General features: G+C 42.0%; 1 protein-coding gene across 3 annotated transcripts in view; it reads left to right on the forward strand.

The window, feature by feature from the left end:
• Window positions 1-2,011: 2,011 nt before the first annotated feature.
• Window positions 2,012-12,455, forward strand: part of acsf3 (acyl-CoA synthetase family member 3) — a 30,417-nt gene continuing 19,973 nt past the window's right edge. The window contains exons 1-4 of one of the 3 annotated variants that reach the window (XM_079339157.1): window positions 2,012-2,186; window positions 3,391-4,172; window positions 7,361-7,516; window positions 12,102-12,256. In XM_079339157.1, coding sequence (XP_079195283.1) covers window positions 3,456-4,172; window positions 7,361-7,516; window positions 12,102-12,256 — 1,028 coding nt within the window. In that variant the 5' untranslated portion in view covers window positions 2,012-2,186; window positions 3,391-3,455. The other 2 variants (XM_079339158.1, XM_079339159.1) reach the window with 2 other exon arrangements.

Here is a 12,455-nt window from a genome sequence, read left to right on the forward strand (position 1 = left end):
CACAAAGATAAATGATGATGTTGCCTGACAAAGAACACTGATATACAATCAAATCATATCCTTTCTGAATAAAAAAGACAATTGTGTTAGTCTTGTAATTTTTAGATGGAAGACTTTAGACACCTTTGTTTGTTAGCCAAGAGTTTCCTGTATTGTCTGTTTTTTTGATGTAGGCACAACCAAGAGAGAATTGTTTCAGAACATCCGTCATCTTTTACCTCAAATGAACCATACCATCACATGAGTACACACAATTCCCTCTGTGCAGAAAACAAGCCATGTTGTCAATCGTACTAGTATTAGTATGTGGGTGGCATGTGCGGTGTGAGGCAGTCATATGTTTACAGGGAATATCTTGGATGAAATTCAAGTTTGCAGCTGCAGCCTCAGAATAATTCATCGCCCGCCTTTTTACCCGGGAGGAGCCACAGGTAGTTGATGAAGTGGCAGTGCCAAGACTCCCAACTGGCGAAGACGAAGCGCAGCTGCCAGGAGTCAGCGCGGCCAGATGCCGCTGCTGATGTACCATGTGTTCCAAGCAGGGCAACAGTGTGTTTGCGTGTGAGCTGGGGTGGGAGGGGAGAGAACGAAGAGCTTGCCAAGACTTTCTCACATAGATGCCAACCTGACACATGCTTGGGTACTCCCCATGGTTTGTGTTACCATCTCAGCCTCTCTCACAGATCTATGGGGGGTCCCCTCTTTCCCTCTTTCTCTTTTTCCTCGGAAGCAGTCCTTTGCCAAGATGGGATTTGGCGCCGGCTTGCGTCTTTCTGCCCGTCAGTGATGAGATCCTTTCAGGTGGTCTTTGCAGGATAGTGAGTTGGCAGCAGGCCATTACAGCAGAATGCAAGCTTGTGCAAGACTCTTGATCTGATCACGTTTTCACCACAAATGTAACAATCCTTCCTCACAGTAGACATGTATTTTCCTCGATTCCCTGATAAACAGACAATCACATGACACCCCTTTTGACAGTCTACTTCATCCACACCTTCATGGATCCACAATAAATGAATGAGTCTCTCTGTAGCTCATATTCCAGTCCCACATGTCAAAAATATGGCCAACATCCAGGCTTCAAATCCAAAAACGTGGGTCGTCTGTGCCTTATTTCGTTTCATCAGGATACGCATTCGGTCCTTTTTAGGTCGAGATCTTGGTAGAAAAGCATCAGTAGCGTCGACATAAAAAAGACAAAAGACTATGTAAATGCCCTTCAAATAAAGGATTCTCTAAAAATGACATAGCTGCTGGGGTAGCATAGCATCCCCTTGAATAGCGTTTTCCCCACGAAAGGGAACGAGTGGTCTTTGACGATACTATTCCTGAGAGTGGAGGGGAGTTCTCTGAAACAAAGCCTTCAATTTCGGTAGGAACATGCCATCCTTGTTTGCAGTGTAGGGGGTTTGGGGAGGGAAGTGAAAACTTTTTGAACGTGTGCCATGTCTGAACCATTCTGTTATCTGAGGCCCGCGACTGCCAGCTGGCGGCTGAATGTGCCCATTTGCACTGTGATGATGAAGCCAGCCAAGCTAGTTGGCACACTGAGTGGTAGGACTGGCGTGGTATCTGAAGCCAGCACAGTTCTGTATGGGGTAGCTGTGAATATACTGCACTCTCCCTTCCCCTATCAGCACTTCCCCATAACAGCCTCTCTGCTGGATCAGAAGGTCTTTAAATTGGGATGGGTCTTTACAATTACCACTCAGCTGAGTTAAGAACCACCTGATGGCCGCCATGATACAAGCTCTACAATCAACAGAAAGTATTACCTCAAACTAGCTTCGAGTAATACTCTTGCATCTATAAGCCCAAAAACGTTTAGTAAACATTAGATGGTATGCATACTTTTCGTGTAAAATTTTAAGAAGTAAAAAGGCTGAAAATAACTTTATTATAATTCAATTAAGCTCTATCAGCAACTGAAGACATCTCTGCAGGTTTAAATAATACCAATGAAATTTACTCATGTTAATCGTTTTAAATAATAACAAGATAGCCCCAAATTCACACAAAAAAGGTGCTTAAAAAATGTACAATATTACTTACTCACAATAATAACTCTCAAACGTCGTTTGGTGGGAAACAGAGACAGGAACTATTGAAGCGGCATCTGTTTCATACCGGAAGATAGATTACGCGACACTGTCCCTCACTAAAATATGTACCGGCTCTTATTTAAGGTAAGGTGAATGTGACTTGTAGGAGGTTCATGTCCAACATCATATGTGCATTAATTTAAAAAATATCCACAACATCATTCCGGATAGGTTTTTTATTCTCTGTATTAAGGCGGCTGTTAGCTGATGCTAAAAGCCATGTTGACGGTCACTTTTACTGAAACTGACTTCGATGTTTTGAATAACAATTTCAAAAACACTGAGAGATTTAAAATCCATGTTTTATCTGGACATCGTTTGGCTCATTTGAGAGTTGAATGTCGGTCATAATTTAGTCGTAAACAGTTCGACGTCATTTACCTTGGAATATGATCTTCGTCAGGTGTGACAGGTGTTAAAGTTATCATCAGGTTGATGTTTACAAACTAAAGAGGCAGTGACTTAGAGCATTGTACTGTGGTTATGTAGGGAGCTTTACACTTTTAATTTAAAGGCCTGTGTTATAAGCTGGAGGTTTGGGCTGTACCCTGTTATATTGATTAAACAAATAAAAGAGCATTTATAGTTTTGTAGACTTTTTAACACCATAAATGAGAATATCAATACCTCTATCATTCCCGTTCACAGAAATGAATCTCTTGCTATCCCACCACTGCTGAGATGCAATTACCTTTCCCTAAGTCAATTAATTATTTCATTTCCAACCTGCACATGTTTCCATCCAACAACAAATGTTCACTTTATTCAGTAAGCTTGTGCAAAGTGTTGTAAAGCAAAATTAATGAAAATTAAATGTCGGTTGTTTAGATTATGTGAATGAGGCAGGGTTGAAATTATAATCTGAGTTGAAGAGGGGAAACACAACAAACAAACAAAAACATGGATAGTGTGTGTGATTTGAAATGAAACCACAGATACTAAACTCCTGTGGTCCGAGACTCACAGGTTAAGCTTAGACCAAACTGTTTAATAGTGTGTATTTTTTATTTTTTTGGAAAACATTAGAATATGTATAATGTGTTATTAAAATAGCTGATGTTAATGTATTTTTTTGCTGCTGTCATTGAAGCTCAGACACTTTCTAAGGCAGGTGAGCTCCCATTGGCTCCCACGTAACTTGAACCCTGGCCAGAGGAATAATTACTCTATACAGTATTTCTCTTAAAGGAGATGAGGTCAAATGATGTGTTCGTCTTGCTCATGTATCTCTATGTATACACATACCTTTTATCCAGTCTGCCTACCTTACACTTTCTGTTTTCCACAGGTGCCAGAGACGTAGAATGGAGCCATCTTGATGTCCTAACACTTGAGGGTCTGAGAGTTTCAAACATGCCGTTAGGACGTTCTGCTGTGTGCCACTCTCTGAAGTGGACATTACATTACTCTGAAGCTACTTTTCACAGAACCTTCTACCTATTGAAGCCAGAGAAATGGAATCTGAGAATTGTCGTTCAAAGACAGGCTCACAGATGGACTACAGCGCCTTCATCAAGGATACACCAGAAGCCGGTGTTTGCCAGAGCTATCGCATTTGGGGATAAGGTTGCTATCATTGACAGTGGTGGAAGCCACAGCTACAAGCAGCTGTACTGCAGCAGCTTAGGTCTTGCTAGTAGAATTAGTTCTACTCTAAACTCTGGCTTTGGGCGTCTTGAAGGAAAAAGAATCTCCTTCCTGTGTGCTAATGATGCTTCCTATACAGTTGCACAATGGGCCGCTTGGATGAGTGGTGGGACGGCGGTGCCGCTCTACCGAAAACACCCTCAATCTGAACTGGAGTACATCATCTCTGACTCCCAGAGTTCATTGTTGGTGGCAGGGCATCCCTTTGCTGACACCTTAGAGCCGCTGGCGCAGAAGCTGGGGCTACCATGCCTTACTCTGCCGGCTACTTTCAACCTGAGCACTTTAGATTCTTCAGACACCAGAGAGCAGGAGGCAGACATCACAGACTGGGCCGAGCGACCAGCTATGATCATCTACACCAGTGGTACCACAGGGAGACCGAAGGGAGTGCTGCATACGCACAGCAACATCCAAGCCATGGTAAATCTTGTCTTTCCAACTATGGTTCCAATTGTTTCTTGGTAAACTTACAAAGAATGTGTCGAGCTAAAAAGACAAGTCGTAGCTTAAAAGCATTTGCTTACAGATTTGACATAGCTGACTATAGTACAGCTGGTGCTAATTCACTTTAAGCTGTGTGGCTAATTAAAATCACAAACAGTGGGGGATGGCTGCAAACCAGCTGTGTATGTTATCTTAAACCTTAATGACAGATAAGACAAATAACTATTAGGTCGTATGGATCAAAGATTTACATGTATTTTGTTCACAACAATCCCGTTTTAAATGTATTATTTTCAAATAAATCACTCAATTCATTACAATCCTATAACATTCAAAATATGTACGGTGTTTCTTTGTTAGTGTGTTAAGACAAAAATACTGCTCTGTTTGGTACAGTCACCAGCAAATGCAGAAAATTATTAAAACTACTGATAACTTGCAAAGGAAAATATATACTGACTATTAGCTATCTGCAGATTTGACTATTTATTTTATTTTAGTGTATTGATCCCCGAGGGTAACATGCAACACACGCATAGGCTCACGCACAAACAGGATCTCATGGACATGCACCGACGGAGATGCATCAGAGTGACGGAGCTGGTGGGGGGGGGGGGATTTAGTGTTCAAGGGCAGCCCTTGAGCAAGGCATCGCTCAGGAAGTGGTCTGGCACCTCTCCAGCTACCGGACAAATTTCCATATTTTGTCTGCACTAGGATTTGAACTGGCGACCCTCCAGTTCATAACCCAGGTCCCCATGGGCTGAGCTACTGCCGCCCCAGATGTATTGTAAGGCTGTCAATAAGTAGCAACTCAAATAAGTCGTAGAAGTGTGAAGATGTCCTGCTTAGCGTTTGGGTTTTTAAAAGTCAGGTCGAGCTCTACGTAAAGATTCTCCCTATTCTTTTTTTATGTAGAAAAGTAAATATTCACTCATACTGTACAGCCATCATTACTTTGTGTGGGGTCTATCAGACACCTTTCTGTCGCTGTGTGTTCTGTCCACATTTTCTTGAAATCTTGAAATGAATTAAATATTTATTACTTGAATGACACTTAGACTTTCCTAATATGAACAAACTTACACTCTGTCATCAGACTTTGGAGTGTAATGCCTGACTCCAGGGGTTTTGCTCATCTTTGTCCAATGAATTAAGACCCTATAGTTACACAGTAAAGCATTAGCATGTTACAACTATGTGTTTTTCTTTGTGTTTTTTGTTTTGCGGAAAACCCTGCAATGTCATTTCAAAGAAGCGTACTTCAACATTCCAGTCAGGGTGATTGTGCTCTAGTTAATTCTGCCGTGCAGACAGACATTATAAGATGACGACCCAGAGCTCCACAAATATAGCCACTTAAATGATATGCATATTTTTTCAGGCAAGAAGTGTTCAGACACCCCCACTCCCATATTTGAGTTCCTGATTAGCATCATTTCTCGTTTGTTCCAGTTGAGCTTTCAGAATAATCACTAATTTATGCCATTAAAGATCAACTGAAGATTTCCCAGTGTTTTTTAAGCTTAAATTGACCTACATGTCCGATAGTGTGGAAAATTAAATCACTCTGAAAGACAGCAGTGCTTCATTTGTCTCTGGTTGGCCCAGGGACGTGAGTGAGTGAGTGATTAAGTGACTCTGTCTGTTTTCCTGGAAGGCAACAACATCAGGTTGTCAGAATCCCTGAAAGCTCCTCTGTCAGGTTAATGTGAGGGAAGACTTCAGACAGAAAGTGAAAGGAACATTGATTCCACGAACACTCCCAAATGTTCACTTGGATTTAAGATCACAACCCAAAACTTATCCTGTTCTTCCCCAGTGCCTGATGTGTTTGACCATGAGTGCATACAGGATGTGCTTCTTTGTTTTTTTGCGTCATTTGGGGGTGTTACGTTCTTGATAGTGCCTACACAGTCTGCAATTATTATTATTATTATTTTTTTTTTTTTTTTTGTGAATGGACAATTGGATTCTCTTTCACTGATTTTGAGGTGCTCTGTGCATGAGCTGTATTACGTGTCTACATCATAAACAGTGTCACAGTGCAGAGTGAAAGAAAACTCCAATAAAAGCCCAATCTACACTGACCTTCCTGAGCGTGTTAGTGTAATCATTACAAACATGAACAGGAGACGGCATGTGCATGTTGCAAGTGTTTCAGCAACCCGTTGGAATTTGTTCTTTTCTTTTTTTTTTCTTTATAGCCCGTACCATGTGAGGTAGAAATCCCCTTAAAAGGCATCAGCGCCTCATCACACACACCGGCTCAACCCTAAATACAAAAGCTTCACAAAGACAGTGTGAGGAAACACGAGCACAGGGATGATGCCAATATACTCCATAATAACCATATCTCATTTTGGGAAAGGAATCACCTTCATATTGTTTATCTAGAGTTACATAACGTTAAGTAAACTCCAGGTTTCATTGCATACCAGTTGATATATATTGCACCAGTGGTGTTTGAGACTTATGTAGATGTACTGGTCTGTCCTGTAAAGACAGTGAGCTTCTTTTGTTATGATGACATGGCTGCTTAAATGCAATGCAACCAAACATTTTCTATATATTTCTAAGTATTATTCATGTCTGTGTTTTTTTTTTTTTTATTATTTTATTTTATTTCTGCTACATAAAAAAAAGAAAAAAAAAAGATTGTCATCGGGCCATGTGTGCCTTCATTAGGAAAGGACAACAGAGACGTGTTAGGAGAAGAGAGTGGCTGATTATATACAGCGAATGTGGAGGGTCAGACAACCACAAACTCGCTGCCAATAGGCCACACCAGCACCACAATTCCTGTAGCATGCTTTAAAAATGTTTTGTAGATTCTGTGATACAGTATTTCATAGCACCTGTAATGATTGCTGCTTTCCTAAACCTGAGGATCTTCACTAAATATAAGTACTCAATTTGCACAATAATTAGGGGAAATTATTGTTGGAGAGATAAATGTTTCTCCAGCAACTCAAGCCTCTGTAGACCAGAACAATGCTGTAGCTAGACTTTGATTAATTAGAGTTATTGTTCAGCTTTTCTACTGTATGTACAGAGTTTGAACAAGCTAAACTGAATGTTTTCTTGTAGTGTTTGATTAAAAAGACAATTTGACGTGCTGATCCCTCCCTCTCCGTCTCCCTTGTGTCCCCCCTCGCCCTCAGGTTCAGTGTCTCGTTTCAGAGTGGGCGTGGTCCAGAGATGACATCATCCTTCACACCTTGCCGCTCCACCATGTGCATGGCATTGTTAACAAGCTGCTCTGCCCGCTCTGGGTGGGCGCCACCTGCATCATGCTGCCTGACTTCCAGCCTCAGAAGGTCTCGTCTGCTCTATGTCTTCGTACAGTAAACCTTTCATTAACACCCCTGCACAGAGGAGGCTGAGTAAAGTGTGTCACCTTTAGAGGTCTCGTATAAGGGCTCCGAAAGGCACCGAGCATGTTCCTCATCCGTCCCTCTCTGTACTGTGTGTCACTATTTTCACTTTCTTTCAACTTTTCTTCTCATTTCTTTCTCCTTGTTTCTTCTTTTTTTTTTTATCAGTCTCTCCTCTTTTCTCTTTCCTCCTCCTCCCTCTCTCTCGACTGTCAAACTAAGTGTTGGGGGCTCAGTGATGAATTGCCCTGTGTGGCTTTGTATCTGACCATCGCCGACTCACGGCAGGGGCTTAAGCAGCGGATCAATCGATGAGCTGACATTGAAGGATGATAGTGGTTGTTTGGCCCTGAGAAGGGAGGGGTACGAGGGTGTATGTGTGTATAAGTGTGTTTTTGGCACATACTGTAGACGCAACGTTTTGTTTTGTTTTCCGAATGCATGTGTGTTTGGTTTGTGTGTCTTGTATAACTCAATGCATTGAAGGTAGGTGGAAAGTAAAGGTCTACAAAGGACATATGTATCTGTCAACATGGGTATTGCTGTTCTGTTCTAGCGATCAGTATTCAGCTGTTATCCCTGACCTTGTGTACCAACCCACAAACCCCTCCTCTCAGCCTCAGAAAAAAGCCTTTCTTCTCCTCCTCCTGAAGTTACAGTACATTGATGAAGTGATCGATAGTCTGTCTCTTCTATCCCCTCAGATCTCTGAAGGGTAGCCTAGGCAGCAGAGGCCGCCACTATTGATTTTTATGTGTGATTTTGCCCGGAGATAGTGACAGAAAATTTCAGCACAGGAACTGTGCGCAGATAAGTCTCTTTCAAGTGTAGCTGTAACAGTCTGACGGGGACATATACTGTCCCTGAGGTTCACACAGCAGGGGGGTTCACGTCCCTTTTATATGAATCTTCGTTTTATTGAACGTGAAACTCAAAAGTAGTATGAGGGAAGTTGTCCAGCTGCATCAATTATCAAACGCTTACAGCAAGCAGCTTTTTAAGCGGCTTATTTGGCTGCTTTAAAAATATCCTCTCGTGCTCACGCAAGGTCTGCAATTTGAAATCAGAAATGACAATTCGTAATTCATAGTCAATGGTTTTGGATGAACAAAGTAAGAGGGGTGTCATATATATTTGGAACTTGTTTTGATCCTGGAGAGAGAAGTGTAAATCGTTTAATGCGTGGATTCTTTTGGAACTATGCAGAGATGTTTGTTTCCCCTTGACGATAAATCCTGCAGAGATAGATAGATAGATAGATAGATAGATAGATAGATAGATAGATAGATACTTTATTGATCCTGATGGAAATTCAAGGCATCCAGATAATGACTTGAACAGTCGACAACGATCCACACTCAATGGTAGCAGGGTTGAAAGGTCACTGTGTGCACACATCTGATGAATCATTTACATTTAATCACCGTGTTGAAGCTCTCACTGGCAAACTTCAGCAGAAACTCGGGTTTCTGTTCAGAAATAGATCTTTCCTCTTACTTGTTGGAAAAGTATTGTCAGCTGTCTTCTTTTTGTGAGTCCTGGATTACATTGATTCCATCTACAGGCATACTGTCAGTTCCACTCTCAAATCCCTTGACTCAGTTTATCACACTGCTCTTACATTCACTACCATAGACCCCCCCCCCCCCCCCCTCCCCACAGCACTCATCATTGTATTCAGTATAACACAGTTGTTTGGTCTCCTCCAGCACAGAGGTGTGATAAACAATAGTCTTCTTTAGAAGGGATCTCTTTCTCTACAGCCCCTCCGTAGATGGAGGTCTCAGAGAAGGACCTTGGATGTATAGAAGAGGATTTAATGGACTCCATCATACACACAGAAACCAAAGAAAGCACTGAAGAGTACGAATCACTTAAGGCACTTTATAAAGTCTTGACTCTGTTTGACTCTGGGGGACACGCTGTACACCTTGAAACATTAGTCCTTTGCACCTTTTTTAAATTGCCTCCTGTGATTCATGTACTCCAGTAGTTGAATAATCTTTTATACTTGTATCTTTTTATCGACCCTCATCTGACGATCGCCGTCTTACATAACATCTACGCTGAACTGGAATACTGGACTCTACTAAACTCTTTCTACTAACTGTCTAATACTTCAAGTCCCGGGGGGGTTTTTTCTCCAAAAATTACCAACAAAACACTCTGCAGATTGACCCTCTCGTTTCTGTTGAACACATGTAGGCTAGGATCTCAAACCACTTCACTGGAGTGTGCCATTGTTTTTACAATATCATATTCTCTTGGTTTGTTTGATTTCATCATTCTACATGAGGGTAAAGTTGGTAACTTTTGAGACTTAAATAAAGGTTGAATAGTTATAATCCCCAGTCTTTCATTTAGCTTCACCATTTCATGCAGATTTGAACATTTCTCTCAGAATTTATGACAATACCGCTCTGAATTTTCATCTTGACCTGTCATTGGTTCAAATGTAGGCTGCTTTTAATACTGTGGTCAATAAAACATACAGTAGTGATGCTGAATCAATCACAGCTACACTTTTTTGACAAGGGCTAATTGGCATGTTAGAATTGCCTTCATGGCCAGCCAACAGTCACATATTCACATTTAGCTCAAAAAACAATTAGCAGCCTCATTGCGATCCCAGAAATTCTTATTTTGATTTCAAAGTAACACATTGGTATTTCATTACAGATACCAAAAACTATACTTCCTTTTATTATTGAGAACTGAATTGCTTTCTTAACCATAAAAAGCCACATTTGCACACAAGTCTCAAATCAACTGAATGTTATCTGATGAAAGTAAATAACTTATAACAAGAAAAAAAAAAAAAAGGGTAACCAGACAAAAAAGGTCAAAGCACGCTCTACAGCCACTGAGAGCTTGTGATAGCTCAGCTCTTTGGAAACATCAACGCTCGACTTCTTCGGGGCTGCTCACAACTCATAGAGTTGTTTAGGATGCAGGCCATTGCTTTGGGTTCTCACTACTTCCTGTCCCCCAGGTGGAGGCCGGCTCTTTGACGGACATAAATTGCTTTCCTCTCTGCTCCAGACTAGACTTTGTGGAAGCGCTCCACTGCACTTGATAGACACCACCCTGAACGGTCGGGGCACCCTCAGTTAATATCCTCCTCTCTGTGCAAAGTTTTATGCTGTGTGTGTACAGGTGAGCTGTGGACAAACACATTTTAGATATTTTTATGAGTATATTGGGGGGGGGGGGGGGGGATATGGATCTGATCTGACTGTTGAAAATGTTTTTACCTTGGAAGCTAGTTGTCCATATTTCTGTTATGTCTGTTTATTTCAGCCAGAGGAGGAGAGATAGTGAGAGATTCATAGATAAAAGATTAGGTGAGTGTACAATGGAAAACTGGAAGGAAGAGTTTAGAAATTGCTAGGACATTAAGAAGAATGTGGTAGTACTGTATAGGTGAGACAGATGATGAGAGAAACTGCATTTTTCTGTGTGTGTGTGTGCGTGTGTGTGTGTGTCTATGTGTGTGTGAGGTAGACTGCAGAGGCAGCGGAGCAGGAAATTACGAAATGGAGAGAGAAGGTAAGTGAATGTGAGATAGGGAGCGAGGGGAGAAAGAAAGATGAAGCAAAGATGTGGGGTCAGGGATGAAATCAGAATGAAGAAGAAGCACTTTGGGAATGAAGGTAGAATGATGGAAGAAGAAGAAGAAGTGAAGAGAAGTGAGGAGTGAGGGGAGGGGATGGTAAGGGAGTGGAGACAGCTGGGGAGGAGCGTTTGTCTCCCGGAGGGGTGGGGGGGGTGGGGGGGGGGGGGGGGGGGGGGGAGACGGGACTTAGAGAAGCTGTCGTTCACCTTCACTTAATTCATGCTGTCGTCCCATCCTCCCATCGTCTACCCAGAGTGCGTGTGTGTGTCTGAGTATTTGTGTGTGTGTGTGTGTGTGTGTGTGAGGGGATGAAGTAAAGTGGGTGGGGCTGGGTATTTAAGATGCCTTTGTCCTTGAGCAAGTGACTTCATGTGATATTTGAAGCGTGCTTTTTATATGTTCATGTGGTCCATGATGTATGTTATGTCCATTAACGCCTGGATCTGTGTGTGTTTGAAGCAGTGTGTGTATTCAGTGGAGGACACAGTAGCAGTCAAAAAGCACATTTGTCAAAAGTAGCCGTACTGAAGGCCTTTTAACTGGCCAACGTGTCGGCTCTGCCCTGCAGCACTCTGCTGTTTTCTTCCTCCTGACCTTTACAAATCTTGATTTTTTTTTTCCCCTTCTTGTCTCTTTCTGCTGCCGTGTTGACAGGTTCAGCATGAGGCTGCCGTCTAGAGCTTTCTCTGCCATTTAAATCAAATAAAGAAAATACGTCTCTTGTACATGCTCTAAATGGTTGATTTCTGATCAATCATTTTTCAAGGCCCCTGTCTATTAGAAACACCACTCTCTTTTACACCTTGCCTTATCTCCTCCTCAGTTATATTTGTCTGTGTGTGTGTGTGTGTGTGTGTGTGTGTGCGCGCGCATGCATGTGTGTGTGTGTGTGTGTGTGTTTGTGCGTCCTAGGTGTGGGAGATGCTGTTGAGCTCCAAGGCGCCCCTGGTTAATGTGTTCATGGCTGTGCCAACCATCTACTCTAAGCTGATCGAGCACTATGATCAGCACTTCACACGGCCTCGTGTCAAGGACTTTGTCAAAGCCGTCTGCAAGGAGAGGATCAGGTACTGGCAGTGGGATCAATGACAGACAGCTTACTCCTGGGGAGATGTATTTGTGGCTTCATGTGTATGCATGCAGTGTGTGTGTGTGTGTATAAATACTGTACATTTGACCATTTTAGTAAGTAATTTAGTCGATGTTATTGTTATGAAGCTGTTCATGGACAAAAGTCAAACACCGCTTCAAGAGATTTGACATTCA

This window comes from Symphodus melops (assembly GCF_947650265.1).
Source record: "Symphodus melops genome assembly, chromosome: 3".
Classification (NCBI taxonomy): domain Eukaryota; kingdom Metazoa; phylum Chordata; class Actinopteri; order Labriformes; family Labridae; genus Symphodus; species Symphodus melops.